The sequence below is a fragment of the Myotis myotis genome, unplaced genomic scaffold, assembly GCF_014108235.1.
Source record: "Myotis myotis isolate mMyoMyo1 unplaced genomic scaffold, mMyoMyo1.p scaffold_m19_p_8, whole genome shotgun sequence".
NCBI lineage: Eukaryota > Metazoa > Chordata > Mammalia > Chiroptera > Vespertilionidae > Myotis > Myotis myotis.
This window is the reverse complement of record NW_023416390.1, coordinates 6706666-6720983: the sequence shown is the minus strand read 5'-3', so window position 1 is coordinate 6720983 and position 14318 is coordinate 6706666. Positions and strand designations below refer to the sequence as shown.

Sequence of the window (14318 nt, the reverse complement as noted above, 5' to 3'; positions counted from 1 at the left end):
CCAGTTCAAATATTTTATAATTCCAGCTTCCTCTCCTGATTTTATATATATTTATTGATTGATTTCAGAGAGGAAGGGAGAGAGAGAGAGAAACATCAATGATGAGACAGAATCATTGATTGGCTGCCTCCTGCAAGCCCCCTACTGGGGATCAAGCCCACAACCCAGGCATGTGCTCTGACCAGGATCGAACCGTGACCTCCTGGTTCATAGATTGGCACTCAACCATTGAGCCATGCCAGCCAGGCTACAGTTGAACTTTTAATAAACATAAGAAAAGGATCTTAATCTCACTTGTACTTAGTGAAATACCATGTCAGGCACATCATATTGGCGGAGTAATAAGGTTGATAACATCAAATATTAGCAAGAATGTGGGGGAAAGGACCTACTAGGTGGCTGGTGGGAGTGTAAATTATTAAAATTATTTTTGAGAGCTACTTGACAATACCTAGTACAGTTGACTATGAATATACCCTAAGATTGAGCTACTTCCTTTTCTTGGTATCTGCTCTAGAGAAAATCTCATATCTATGCACAGGGAGACACGTAGAAAGATATACATTGCAACACCATTTGTAATGGTGAAGAATGAAAACAGCCTAACACCTCTCTCTCTCTCTCTCTCTCTCTCTCTCTCTCTCTCTCTCTCTCTCTCTCACACACACACACACACACACACACACACACTTCAAGTTATTATCAGAACAAGTCAGTCACAGTTCTCATGGTGCTGTACCCCTAAAGCTATCTTTTAAAACAATGTCTGAAGCAGACATAGAAAAATGTTAACATGCTTGACTTTTCGTGGTAGGAACATACAGGTCTGTCATTTTCTGTGCTTGTCTAGATCTGTGAGATGTTCAAACGTGAAAGTAAACATGAAGATTTTAAAAAGAAACAGGATGCTTCTCTCCTTTGCTTTCTTCTTTACAAACTTCTTTGCATTCCCCACCTGAAAACCAAGTGTCTTTCTTATTAGCCTCTTGCTTGACTTCAGTCTATGGCGTGTCTTCGGCTCTTTTCCTCACATGGTTTGAAGTCTCTCCAGGGAACCTGTTTTGGGTTCAGGTTCTGTAGACATTGCCTTGCTCCGGGTGACCTGCTGGTTAGCACACGGAGCTCGTTGGGCCCCAGCTGTCAGTCACTTCCCTGCTCCTTCAGTATCAGGGGCGCTTGCATTGACGATGGGAACTCCTGCATTTCATGACAGGAAGGCCTTGCAGGGCTGTTTTCTCACCGTTGCTGCATCTGTCTGTCTTGGGACGTAAGATATTTATATGGAGGGAGGGATGTTTGTTTTAGCGCACGACAGATACTTGCAGTGAAGATTAGATCGGGCACCTCTGAGAGTCTCCAAAGCATGTAATAAACAATTCTTCATCTTTAAAACAAAGGCGTGGGCCGCCCCCTCAGCCTGCCCAGTGCTCGTAGCTGCCAGAATAAACTCCCTGCCCATGTCAAGCTCACCGCACGTGTATATACTTCGAGTTCCCTGTTTTCTTTCATCTGCTTCCTTGGTAAACAGACGGCAGACACTTCCGCTGCCTGATCTCTCCCTGACCCTCTGCACATCTAGCTCAGACGCCAACGGGCTGTGTGTCTCTGGCTATTCATAGAGGGAGGGTTACCTTCCTTCCTTCTGGAGAAACCTGGGTCTTTTCATGGGTCTTTTTGCAAAGGGCTGTTTGGAATCGGAGGTCCAGGGTAACGGAAAAAGATCTCTCTTTTCGTGGTACTTGAACAATCCGTTAAAAACTCCTCCAATGAGCCATCTCCAGGGGGTGCTGGTCTTACTGTGCCTGCTTTTGAAGTATTTTCTCCTCTTGGGTTCGTGGGTGGTGTGAGGAGCCACATGACCGTTCATTGCAGAGGGTGCACTTGGCAACAGAGGAGGTGAAGGCCAGTGCAGGGAGCACGTGGCTCGGCCACTCTGCTGAGGCTGCGAGCGTCCTGGCTGGTCCTGGATTCTGACTTTGATCCAGAAACTACCGTGAGGTCAGCCTTCAGATACAGATGGGAAGCCAGGACACCTCATTCCGTAACATGTTTCCTCTGCGGGCAAGTCGTACAACCCAATTCAAGGGCTCAGAGTCCCTCTTTTATTTTTTTATTACTATTTTTAAATATATGTTTTTTGATTTCAGAGAGGAAGAGAGAGGGAGAGAAAGAGAAACATCAATGATGAGAGAGAACCATTGATTGGCCACCGCCGATCGAGCCCGCAACCCGGGCCTGTGCCCTTGATGGGAACCAAACTGGGGACCCTTCAGTCCGCAGGCCGACACTCTGTCCACTGAGCCAAACCAGCGAGGGCTCAGAGTCCCTCTTTTAAATGGTGATAATAAGACTTAACAACAAAGTTCTGAAATGTGTGTCTTCCCTGATAGGGATGTTATGCGAGTCAAGTAGAAGAATAGATAAGGCATTTTGAAAAAAAAAAATTTAAAGCACTCCATGATTAGAAGGTAGGTTTTGTTTCTTCTTCTAGATGCCCTAGGGTACACTGGCCTAGAACCGGTTTTTACCAGTGTTATTACTAGAACCCTCTTTTCTCCAGAGCCTTCCCCCTTCTCCTGTCATTGCACCTCTTACCCCATTTGTCTGGCTTAGGACAAAGCAGAGTGACCTTAAACTGAGGAACAGAATGAACTGCAAACTGCTGGACAGTCTCACCCAATGGAGCATGGTGATGACTGTGGCTCTGAATCTGCCCTTGACCCATGATCCCATTCATCACTCAGGCACCGGTGAGAGAGCAGGTGTCAGCAACCCTTGGTCAGTAATAGAAATGCATAGCCTGACTGGTGTGGCTCAGTGGTTGAGTGCCAACCTATGAACCAGGAGGTCACGGTTCGATTCTTGGTCAGGACACATGCCTGGGTTGCAGGCTCGATCCCCAGTAAGGGACGTGCAGGAGGCAGCTATCAATGATTGTCTCTCATCATTGATGTTTCTATCTCTCTCTCCCTCTCCCTTCCTCTCTGAAATCAATATAAATATATTTTTAAAAAGTAATAGAAATGCGTAGATGTACTAAAAGTTACAGGAAACTTTTATTTTTATTTTTTAAATATATTTTATTGGGTTTTTACAGAGAGGAAGGGAGAGGGAGAGAGAGTTAGAAACATTGATCAGCTGCCTCCTGCACACCCACTACTGGGGATGTGCCCGCAACCAAGGTACATGCCCTTTACTGGAATTGAACCCGGAACCCTTCAGTCCGCAGGCCAATGCTCTATCCACTGAGCCAAACCGGTCAGGGCTACTACAGGAAACTTTTAAATGCATAGCAACAGGGACACTGGGATTTAACGATCAAAAATTTTTACAATATGATCTCACATAACACACCCATTTTATACTATAAAAGCTTTGGTTTCAACAAGCCATGTCATGAAAGTGTCATAAAAGGGGCCACAAAGTCAGAAAGGCCAGGCATATAATAACAGGCCAGCAAGTTTAGATATGAAGGTGTTCTTGGCTTTATTGGAGGTCACATTCTCAACAGAGCCCTGACTCTGCTTTAGGTCAAATGAAGTCATATTTGGGTTGGGTTAGCCCTTGTTGAAATCACTTAGGTAAGGTCTAATTTGTTGAACCAAACCCTGCAACTTGTTCAATTCACAGGAGAACGTGTAATTATATGACTTTTATCCCAGGACCTAACAGGAATGTTTTGGTAGCATTAGTGGGGCTTGAAAGGGAATATGAGGCTGACATGGAAAATGCTTCTAGCGATCTCACCAGAAGAAACAGAAATAGAAAACATTTGTGCAAGTCTGGTCTCTGTTACTTGCATAATCCATCACACCAGTTAATACGCTGGGTTCTCAAATGAGCAAACGTGTTTTCAAATATTGAAGCTTTATTTTTACCAAAAGGGTGATCTAGTGAGCAGAGGGCGAACCATAGTTGCGTATCTTCTGAGTGAATTTTCCAAGGCGTACCATTGTTTCATATAGAACAGTTGCATGCCTGCCCAATTTCCACTTATCTGTAGTAATTACTGCAGCATACATCGACAACGTACATTCCCAGCGAATGCAGGCTCCTTTTTTATTTTTTTATCCTCACTGAAGATATTTTTTCCATTGATTTTAGGGAGGAAGGGAGGGAGAAGAGAGAGAAAGAAACACTGATTGGTTGCCTCCTGCATGTGCCCTGGCTGGTGCTGGGGATTGAACCTGCAACCCACGTACATGTCCTGACTGGAAATCGAACCTGTGACCTTCCGGGGCACAGGACGACGCTCTAACCCAGGGGTGGGCAAACTTTCTGACTCGAGGGCCACAATGGGTTCTTAAACTGGACTCAGAAGAAGGAGCTGCGGCCGTGTTTCCCGACGCTGCCATGTTAACACTGCTGCTGGTGAAGGAGTGGAGGGGAGAGCAAGAGAACCCTCCGCTCTTTCGGCTCCGTGGGCCGGATAGAACAGCCGAATGGGCCGGATAGAACAGCCAAACGGGCCGTAGTTTGCCCACGGCTGCTCTAACCCACTGACCCACACCGGCCTGGACAGACTCCTCTTTTTATCTACTTAAAAGTTAGTCCATCCTGTCATAAAGCCTATTTGCCAGACCTCCTAACAAATAGACTGGTTGGAGATCAGCTCTTGCTGTGTCCCCTGGCTGCCACCTGTTTTGGGTGTTAGTGTGTCATGAAGTGCCTGAAAGCACGAGTCTGGACGAGCAGAGGGCTGAGTTGTCAGAAAATAGAATAATCTCCTTGGCCTAATCCAGGGTTGTGAGGTGGCTTGTATCATCAGGTCATCACAGGAAGGATGAGTAAGATTCATCATGAATCCATGAATCTCTGGAAACTAGAACACAGGCTAGTTTTAGGAGAAACCTCAAAGGCAGCATGCAGACTTTGGCTGCCACTGTCATGGCGCAGAGGCTGGATGTTTGTGGGGGAGACCATGCACGCAGTTCGGTTGGGCCAGCTTCTGCTGAGCACCTAGTTTGTTGCTGCTCTAGGGATAGCGGGAGTAAGACCCGGGCTTGGTCCTGAGAGTTCTCAGGCTGGGAGGGAAGGTGTCACAGGAGTGTCTGCTGATGGCAACGATGGCTCTGCATGGAGCACTGGCTGTGCATGGCCAAGCCTCGTGCCTGCCCGAGCTGTGTGGACTTGCATTACCTTGAATTCTCTTATCAATTCTCTAAGCTGAGTATTACTATCTCCGATGTACAGATGGGGAAGCAATTTTCCCCCTGCGTGTTACTGTACTGCCTCTGAGCACAGCATGTGAAAGGCCTTGCCAAGGATGTAGAGTGGGGAAGAATTCAGTTTGGCTCTGCTATGCACTGATGGGTTCTTGAGGAAATTTTGTAATTTATTTGAGCCACAGCTTCTCATCTATAAAACAGAACTAATAGTGTCTACTTAGACCTCACTGTCAGCATCCTCAGAAAGGCCTTACCTGAGCACTCTAAGGAATTTTATTCCCATCTTCCCAGTCACTTGGTCCCATCACCCTGTTTTAATTTTGTTGTCACCATCTGAAATGATCTTACTGTGTCATTTGTGTTCATGACCACTGTTGGCCTCCTACTTGAAGGCAGGGACTGGGCCTTTCACAGTTACCCTCCCATCCCCACACGTTGGTTCCTGGCACATAGTAGGCATTCAGTAAGTATTACGTGAATGGGAAGTGTGTAGGCCACAGTGAATGGAGATAGAAAGAAGAAAATGACCGTACTTATGTTCAATGTCCCTGTGAAAAATTCCAGAAAGAAAACAAATCATTGAAAGCTTTGAGCTATGCAGTACGGGTAGGTAGAATGATTCAGATTGGTGTTTTTCAGCCATTACTGAAGGCTTGAAAATAAATTCAGTTCCATCATCTAGTGCATGAGGGCCATCCTTGACCGGAGCTGACCTTCCCTAGCAGGAGAGCGAGGCCAACAGGACACAGACTCAGAAAATGGGATCTCGCGTGCATGGGCCTGGGGGAGATGCTGAGGGAAGCGTATAAGTGGAACTCGCCTGAGTAGGTGTCTGGCCTTCGATCTCCCAAGCGTGAGCCTCAGAGGGTGTGTTGTCTTGCTGTGTCTCCCAGAGGCCCCTGCGGCCACACTGACTTACTTACTGTTGCCCTGGTTGCAGGACTCGGAGAAGCGCACTCCGCTGCACGTGGCCGCGTTCCTGGGAGATGCCGAGATCATCGAGCTCCTGATTCTTTCAGGTAAATGCCAGCCGTGCGTACAGCCACCCGCAGATAACGCCAGCGACCCGCTAATTACGGTGACCACGTGAAGGCCCGCAAACAGTTTCTTTATGGGGCTCATGGAAGTTTATTTGATCAGCGATTTTGTCACTAAATGTGTAAAAAGTGCAAGAAGTTGTTCTTTTTAAAAATATATATATATTTTTATTGATTTCAGAGAGGTAGGGAGAAGGAGAGAGAGATAGAAACATCAATGATGAGAGAGAATCATTGATTGGCTGCCTCCTGCACACCTCCTTAATGGGGATTGAGCCTGAAACCTGGGCATGTGCCCTTGACTGTAATTGAACCCAGGACCCTTCAGTCCATAGGCTGACACTTTACCCACTGAGCCAAACCGGCTTGGGCGCAAGAAGTTGTTCTTATTGAAAAATAACGTCTCCAGCAAAACTTATGTGTGGTTTGAAAATCTGATTCCTGACTGTCTATCGGGCCCAGCATGGTAGGTGAGGCCAGCGTATTCGGATGTCTTTAGAAAAGAACAAACAGGCAGACTGGTTCCTTAGAGTCTATATGAACAGACACAAATGTGCGTATATGTACATAGATCTGAATTGCACTGCAAAACAATGCTTTGTTCTGTTTATGGACCTATGACTATGGCCGTGTAATAAAAATATAAAAACACGCAAGGAAAGGAAACATTAATTTCTGGACAGCGGTTACTTACTTCTGAGGAGGTAGGCTGAGTGAGGGGTGTTTTCAGGGAAGGGCGTAAAAGAGGCTACAACTCTGGAAAGTGTTCTATTTTCTAAAAATTGGAAGCAAATTTGGCAAATGTGTTAAATCTGATTTGCATGTGCACTGGTCTTTGCGATATTCTCTTTATTTTTCTATGGATTTTAAGTCTTTTGTCCGAGTTAAAAACGCCAAGGCTTTCATTTTTGGAAACCTGTTGCTTGGTACCTCCCACTGCAGGTTTCTGAAATCAGTATGTGCTCTCCGCCTTGAGCGTTTGCCAGACAAGGGCCGGGAATGAGTCTGAGCATGTGCACGCGTCCTGGGGTGGACCACGTGCAGATCCGCTGCCTTTCCTCCTCCCTTCTGTTGGGGAGGTTAAAACTTGGACTATGCAAAGGCCTGCACTGAGGCTCAGCCTTTGTTTGTTGTAGCAAAGGGAACTGTAGAACCCAAAGTGAGCTGCGCACGGTGGGAGCTGATGCAGGTATTTAAGCAGATGTGGAGGGCATTGTGGGAAGGAAACAGAATTGTGCTGGGATCCCTGGCCGGTTTTGCTCAGTGGTTAGAGCGTCGGCCTGTGGACTGAAGGGTGCAGGTTAGATTCCAGCCAAGGGCACTTACCTTGGTTGCAGGCTCCATCTCCAGCCCTGGTAGAGGCACATGTGGGAGGCAACCAATTGATGTGTCTCTGTCACATCAATGTGCCTCTCTCTCTCTCTCTCTCTCTCTCACTTTCCTTCACCCTTCCTTCCACTCTTTCTAAAAATCATTGGAAAAAATACCCTTGGGTGAGGATTAATAGACAACCCAACAAAAACAACAATTGTGCTGGGACACACAAGGAAGGTTACATTGGCTCCTTGTGCTGTGTCCCCTTCGAGGTGGGCTTTCCAGGACACAAGTGCTCTGTGCCTTAGACCTGCGGCCTGCGCTCCTGGCCATTGCCTGGCGCTTGGTGGGAGTCTGTGTGGCGTCCTTGTGTTCCTGAGAGCAGGCCTCCTCTGACGGTTCTAAGATGTTCCAGGGCCGGAGGCCAAACAAACACGCATTGTTCAGTGTTGGCGCGGACCAAGGCTCAGAGCCAGCGCCCACCTGGCCGGCTGCCCCGGCGATAGAGACTTGGCCCATGGAAAATTGTAGGCGGAAACCGGTGGGGTGTAAAGTAAAGAACTTTGTGGTATGACACCTAATGGTCCAGACTGGCTGTCCTCACCACCCAAATGTATGAAGAGACACCTCAGAGTCTCAGAAAGATACTAGGTTCATGAATGTGCGAATTCAGAACTTTGTCTTGGACCCCAAGCTTGGTTTTTGTCTGTTTTCCACACCTGAAAGAGGTTTTATTTCTGCAGCATGAAGCTGACCCTCTGTTTTCCTTAGGTGCCTCTACATGGCATAGAGTCCACCAGCCGCTCTTTTTTTAAAATATGTTTTTATTGATTTCAGAGAGGAAGGGAGAGGGAGAGATAGAAACATCAGTGATGAGAGAGAATCATTGATCAGTTGCCTCCTGCATGCCCCACGCTGGGGATCAAGCCCGAAACCCAGGCATGTGCCCTTGACCGGAATCAAACCCAGGACTCTTCAGTCCTCAGGCTGACGCTCTACCCACTGAGCCAAACCAGCTCAGGTTAGGGCCAGCCACTCTTAAATGTGGCTCACTCAGTGCAGCCTGGAGAATATATCTTGTTCTGTACACCTCTTTGTCTTGGGATTCTGAGCTGTTAACCTCTCCAGTATAATTTTGGAGCACATGACATGGAATTTCTCCTCCCCCATTAAGTTATAAAGATTTAGGGTCCGAGAGAGCATTGGGAAGGTTCTTGATAAATTTTACTCAACTGTGGAAGCTTTAGGTAAACGCTTGGAATTCACATGGCTTTAGTTTTCCCTTAGGAGTCCCGTATCCAGTTGTATATTATGTTCCTGAAGAAATGGCACTGTAAGAGCAGGACGATTTCATCTCTGAGCTTTCATCTGGCAGCTGACCCTTTAGGGCAGCGGTTCTCAACCTGTGGGTCGCGACCCCTTTGGCGGTCGAACGACCCTTTCACAGGGGTCGCCTAAGACCATCCTGCATATCAGATATTTACATGACGATTCATCACAGTAGCAACATCACAGTTATGAAGTAGCAACGAAAATAATTTTATGGTTAGGTCACAGCATGAGGAACTGTATTTAAAGGGCCAGAAGGTTGAGAACCACTGCTTTAGGGAATCCATCCAAACTCTTCTCCAACTTCATAACGAATGAGGTGTTAATGATTCCCATGTTGGACAAATAATTTGGCTTTGCTAGAATAGCCATTACAGCCGTGTTCTCTATTGTATTAACTGCAGAGTGTAGTGTAACCCAACCCCATTAATCCCTCCCGGCATTGTCTCCTGTTAGCCAGGCGGATGGAGCCCCGAGGCCCCTGAGCAGAGAGGAATAGGCCTTGGGAAATCCCGCTTCCTGTAGCCGCCTGAGCGGATTCTGGCGTTACCTCCCCACCTGACACCAGCTTCTGTTTGGGAGCTGGCCTTGTCAGGCTCAAGTCAGAGAGAAGGCCAAGAGCTTGCTGTGGCCCAGAGCTGCATGCATGAGACCAACGTGAACCAGTGAGTGGATGAGAGTTAAGGGACAAGGTTGCGGTGCAGGATGCGGAGCGCACGGGAACACGACCCCAGTGACAGCAGCTGTAGAGAAGCTGGGATGCACACGGGTTAGCGCCCGGGGCTGGAGGAAGAACATTGAATCCTCACCCTCTGGCATGGGATATGTGAGGTATAAGTACGAATTCAAAATAGTGAGTTCATTTGCATGTAGGCCACCCAACAAGGGGTGTTCCGGTAAAGGGATTTCCTGTGATCTTTCAAAATGTGATCTCTACTCCCCACGCAAATTGTCTCCTGAGCCCCGCAGGCCATTGTTCTGATGCTCTTATGCATAACAAATACTCATCCCTTAAGGTTGGACTTGGTTTTTGTGTGTGTGATTTTCCACCCCCAAGAGGTGAAGGTGATTAAACCAGGCAGTGCTGGTTTTGCCCCCAGAGGTGGTGTGATTATCAGGGGATGAGCCATTTCTGGTGGGCATGGCAACGGCAAGTCCAAGGGGAGTGCTGAAGGTGCTCTGAGCGGTTGCCACGTCCGAGGGATTATCATACACGCTTCCAAAGTCATTGCTTTGAAGGACACTGTTCCTGGGCTGTAATAAGATTTGGTCTCTGCGTGAAAAAAATCAATAGCGAGCCCATTTCATTATGTCCTATCATGTTGCATGTGATTTCTGGTCTATACTTGTTTGTTTCTGCAATTAAAAGCCAAACTGGGCATACATCAGCCTTAAGAATCAGTTATCCTCTTTGACCTCTAAACGTTTTCAGTCCCTCGTGTACCTTTGGTCTTTGTTCTACTCTTTCCTAGACGACAGGGCTAAGAGAACAGACATGTCGCCTCTGGAAAAGACGCTCAGAGCTCCCGTTACTCCTGCTCTCTGTGAACATACAACCAGGTGGTAATAGGGGCGAGACGAAAAGCACACTTAACTCGCAATCAGGGTTCGTGCCTGACAACTGTGAGCTGGGTCTCTGTTTCTGAAGAATCAGGAGAGCCTACCACTTAGAGAATAATCACTCAAGCTTCAGATGTCCTTGGGCACACCGCATCTGCCTTTAAATCACACGGCATGCAGGCCCGTGTCCTTCGGTGCACCATGGCGCCTGACGGGCAGGTAAATAACAGGGAGCGTCCTTTAGAAAAACCAGTTATAAATACTCAACCATCTAGTCTCCCGCTGACATGTAAACAAGGCTGGATGTGCTCCGGAAAGAGGAAGCCAGTGGCAGGGATGACACTGATGAAATACAGCCTGGTCCCCGTTCAGATAACTCTGCTTTTGTCTTACTAATTCCGTTGCTGGGGAGGGGAGCTTTCCTGAAGGACGAGTGGAGGGACAGGAGACTCAGCGGTGACCATGAGAAGCCCCTTCCCAGCTCTGTGATGAGCTTTCAGTACCTGGAGCCACAGGGAAGCAATGCCGGGGTGTGTTACACATGACGGGGTGAGGGGGGGTTGCTTTATGAGCTCAGCCAGCTCATTTTTCTCCTTGAGAGAATTTTAATATTAAAAGCCACACTGGGATCTACATACAACTGAAAGCTTTCAGAATACATAAATAAAAATTATCATAACAACACAATGCAAATGTCTATAAATTATAAGGACAAACAAGAATAGAAGAATAAGGGAAACAGGCAAAGCATCCGAACAGGCAGTTCTCGGAGAATGAATGATGAGTGGGCAGGAGACAAGCGTTAGCAGATACCCAGCCGCACTATTAAACAGGAAAGCACCGCAACGAGACGCCGTTTCCCTCTCATCGGATTTGCAATATTTTCAATGGTTATAACTCCAAGTTATCTCCTTTAGGAACATGATATAGAGCCTTCTAGTGCCGCACACACAGCCAGAGCAGCTTGTATGTCAGGGGGGTGGGGAGGGAGGGAGGGAGGGAGGAGAGGGAAGGAGGAGAAGGGGGCAGGGAGAAGGAAGAGAGGGAGGTTGAAGGTAAAATTCTGACATGCGGTGGCCAAGCAGGTGGACTCAGGTCTGGGCATGGGCTACAGCAGGCACCCTGCCCTCAGGAGTGTCCTGGTTGGCTGGCTGGTGATGGAGCTACGGGGGATGAGCTGCTTAGGTTCACAAAGTGGCGATGACAGGATGGCATTTGGAGTCCACGGAAGGTTCCCGGAGACAGAGCGCCGCCCTCTGCGTGGGCGTGGCTTCCCCATCGCAGCGGAGGGGGCGGGGGTGGGGGCTGCATTTGGGACCAGCACAGCGGCTGTGGAGAGAGGAGAGCATGAGAGGAACATTAAGACGCCCGCATGGAACACATCCTCACCTGGAAAGTTCCTTTTCAGTCAGACTGTTCCACCAGCAGCCTCTTGCTGTGTACTATCCTTATTCCCTGGCCTGAGCCGTAGGAAAATCCTGAAGGATGCTGGGTGGCAGGACCACTTTATATGGAAAGAGTGGGCCTGTCATTTTTTAGACATATACTTCTTCTTCTTCTTAAAACATATATTTTTATTGATTTCAGAGAGGAAGAGAGAGGGAGAGAGAGAGAGAAAAAACATCAATGATGAGAGAGTCATTGATCGGCTGCGTCCTGCACGGCCCCACTGGGGATCGAGCCCTCAACCCTGGCATGTGCCCTTGACCAGAATCGAACCCGGGACCCTGCAGTCCACAGGTCGATGCTCTATCCACTGAGCCAAACCAGCGAGGGCGGACGTGTCATTTTTTAATCAAGGGCCACTGACCAAGAATAAAATAGTGTAAAAAAAGCAAGTTAACACCCCACCCTCCATTTTATTAAGAAACATTAAACTTCAAATGTGTTAGCTCTCTTAAAGACATTGTATATTTCTAACATACTGAAAAATGTGGAAAAAATATAATTAATACCATGTACACCAAGATTTAGGAAGTCAAAGTTGCCATATTTGCATCGTATCCTTTCTTAAAGGGAATAAAACGTTGACGACACAGTTGCAGCCCGTTGGCTGTGCTTGCTCGTCCTTTTCCCCGCCCTCCTCCCCAGAGCACCCACTCTAGAGAATGCTGGTTTCTTTAGCCGTAGTTGCTACTTTTACTTCCTGTCTGTGCATCTGTAGACAACATACAGCATTATTTTTGTCAATTTAAAAACTGTATGTGACTGGTATTATGCCATAGGTATTATTCTGCAACTTCATTTGTTCAGTGTTACCCGGTGGAACCAAACTGCTTGCCAAAGGGGCTACACCCGTCCGCACTCGCACCCTCTGTACGTAGCCTTCCTGCTGCTCCCCACTCTTGCTAACTCAGCGTTGTCAGACTGTGTCATTTTCACCAATTCGATGGGTGTGACGTGGTACGCCAATGTTGCTGTCATTTGCCTCTCCCTAATACAGTTTTTTTCAACTTCCTGAATTATTTTATTTTGCAACTAGTGAATTTTGTCATTCAAAACAGTCAACTCAGTTTTTTCTTCAATTGCTATTTATATTCAATATTATTCTGTATTAGCTTCGGCTGTACAGCGTAGTGGTTCAAGAATCATATTCTTTACAAAGTGGTCCCCCCGATATTTAAAGTGGGAGAGAGAGGGAGAAACACCACTGAGCCACACCGGCCGGGCCACAAGTATTCCTTCAAAGCTCTCCAGGCCTGGCTGGCGTGGCTCAGTAGCTGAGTGTCAACCTATGAACCAGGAGGTCACGGTTTGATTCCTGGTCAGGGCACATGACAGGGTTGTGGGCTTCATCCCCAGTGTGGGGCGTGCAGGAGGCAGCCGATCAATGATCCTCTCTCATCACTGATGTTTCTGTCTCTCTCTCTCTCTCTCCCTTCCTCTCTGAAATCAATAAAAATATATTTAAAAAGTTTTTAAAGTATACATGTACCTGGCCCCATCTCAAACCAATAAAATTAGTCTGGGGAGTGGGAGGACAGGAGTCTGTCTCTTGGTTTTAGGGATTATTATGTTCTTGTTTTCTATCATTAATATCGTTAATGGTATTTGTACTTCCGTTAAACAGAAAAAGATTGTGTACGGTCTATGATTTGTTATTTCCTTTTAGCTGGTATCTTAAACTAAATTTCTAGCTCATCATCTCCTGGTGCCTTTTAAAAAAAACACACACACGTAAAAAAAACAAGGTTCTATTTTTTAAGCTGTCAGCTGGCCTTGGCCTCACAGGGATGAGCCAGCCCTGCTTCCACTTGCCTCCTGTCCCAGAGGCACCGCCCCACCTCCCCTCCTCTGCCTGCCTTGCTCGCTTCCTCACTCTTCTTCCTCACCAACTTCCTTCCTTGTTGTCCTAAAGTCAAAAGAGTCTCATCTTACTGCATCGCAGACGATGACATTTTCTCTTGCTCCTCCTCTTTAGTAACCCTTTTAACAAAACTTTCCATCTCCGACCAGAAGACTGGTCAAAACCCTGAAGCCCCCTGAAAAGGGAGCTCAGATGGGGTTGTTTTATTTTATAATTTTCTTTTAAAAATATTTTTTTGTTTTGTTATTGATTTCAGAGAGGAAAAGAGGGAGAGAAAGATTAATGATGAGACAGAATCATTGATCGGCTGCCTCCTGCACGCCCCCGACTGGAGATCGAGCCCACAACCTGGGCACGTGCTCTGACCGGGAATCGAACCGAGGCTCCTGGTTCATAGCTCAACACTCAACCACTGAGCCACGCAGAGCAGGCAGATGGGGTGTTTTACCAGGTCAGCTGTAGACCTGGAGGAAGCCTGTCTGTCCCCCCACAATGTGAGGGAGCCATGCGCAGCCCACACAGGCTTCCTGTTGGTCTGCCCCAGCGCTCCATGGAGGCTGCCTTATTCCCACCGAAATGCCTGGCTAGTCCCAGAGACAGAAT

The 14318-nt window shown here is 47.3% G+C and overlaps 1 protein-coding gene across 6 annotated transcripts in view; it reads left to right on the top strand.

Annotated features, from left to right (window-relative positions):
- The window catches only part of ANKRD44 (ankyrin repeat domain 44), a 232764-nt gene that overhangs the window by 116881 nt on the left and 101565 nt on the right, over positions 1 to 14318 (top strand). For all 6 annotated transcript variants that reach the window (XR_004969308.1, XM_036319340.1, XM_036319341.1 and 3 more), the window contains one exon: positions 6109 to 6187. Coding sequence is in view for 5 of the 6 variants with exons in the window: in XM_036319340.1 (XP_036175233.1) it covers positions 6109 to 6187 (79 nt within the window). In the remaining variant the exon portion in view is untranslated. The remainder of the gene's footprint in view (positions 1 to 6108; positions 6188 to 14318) is intronic.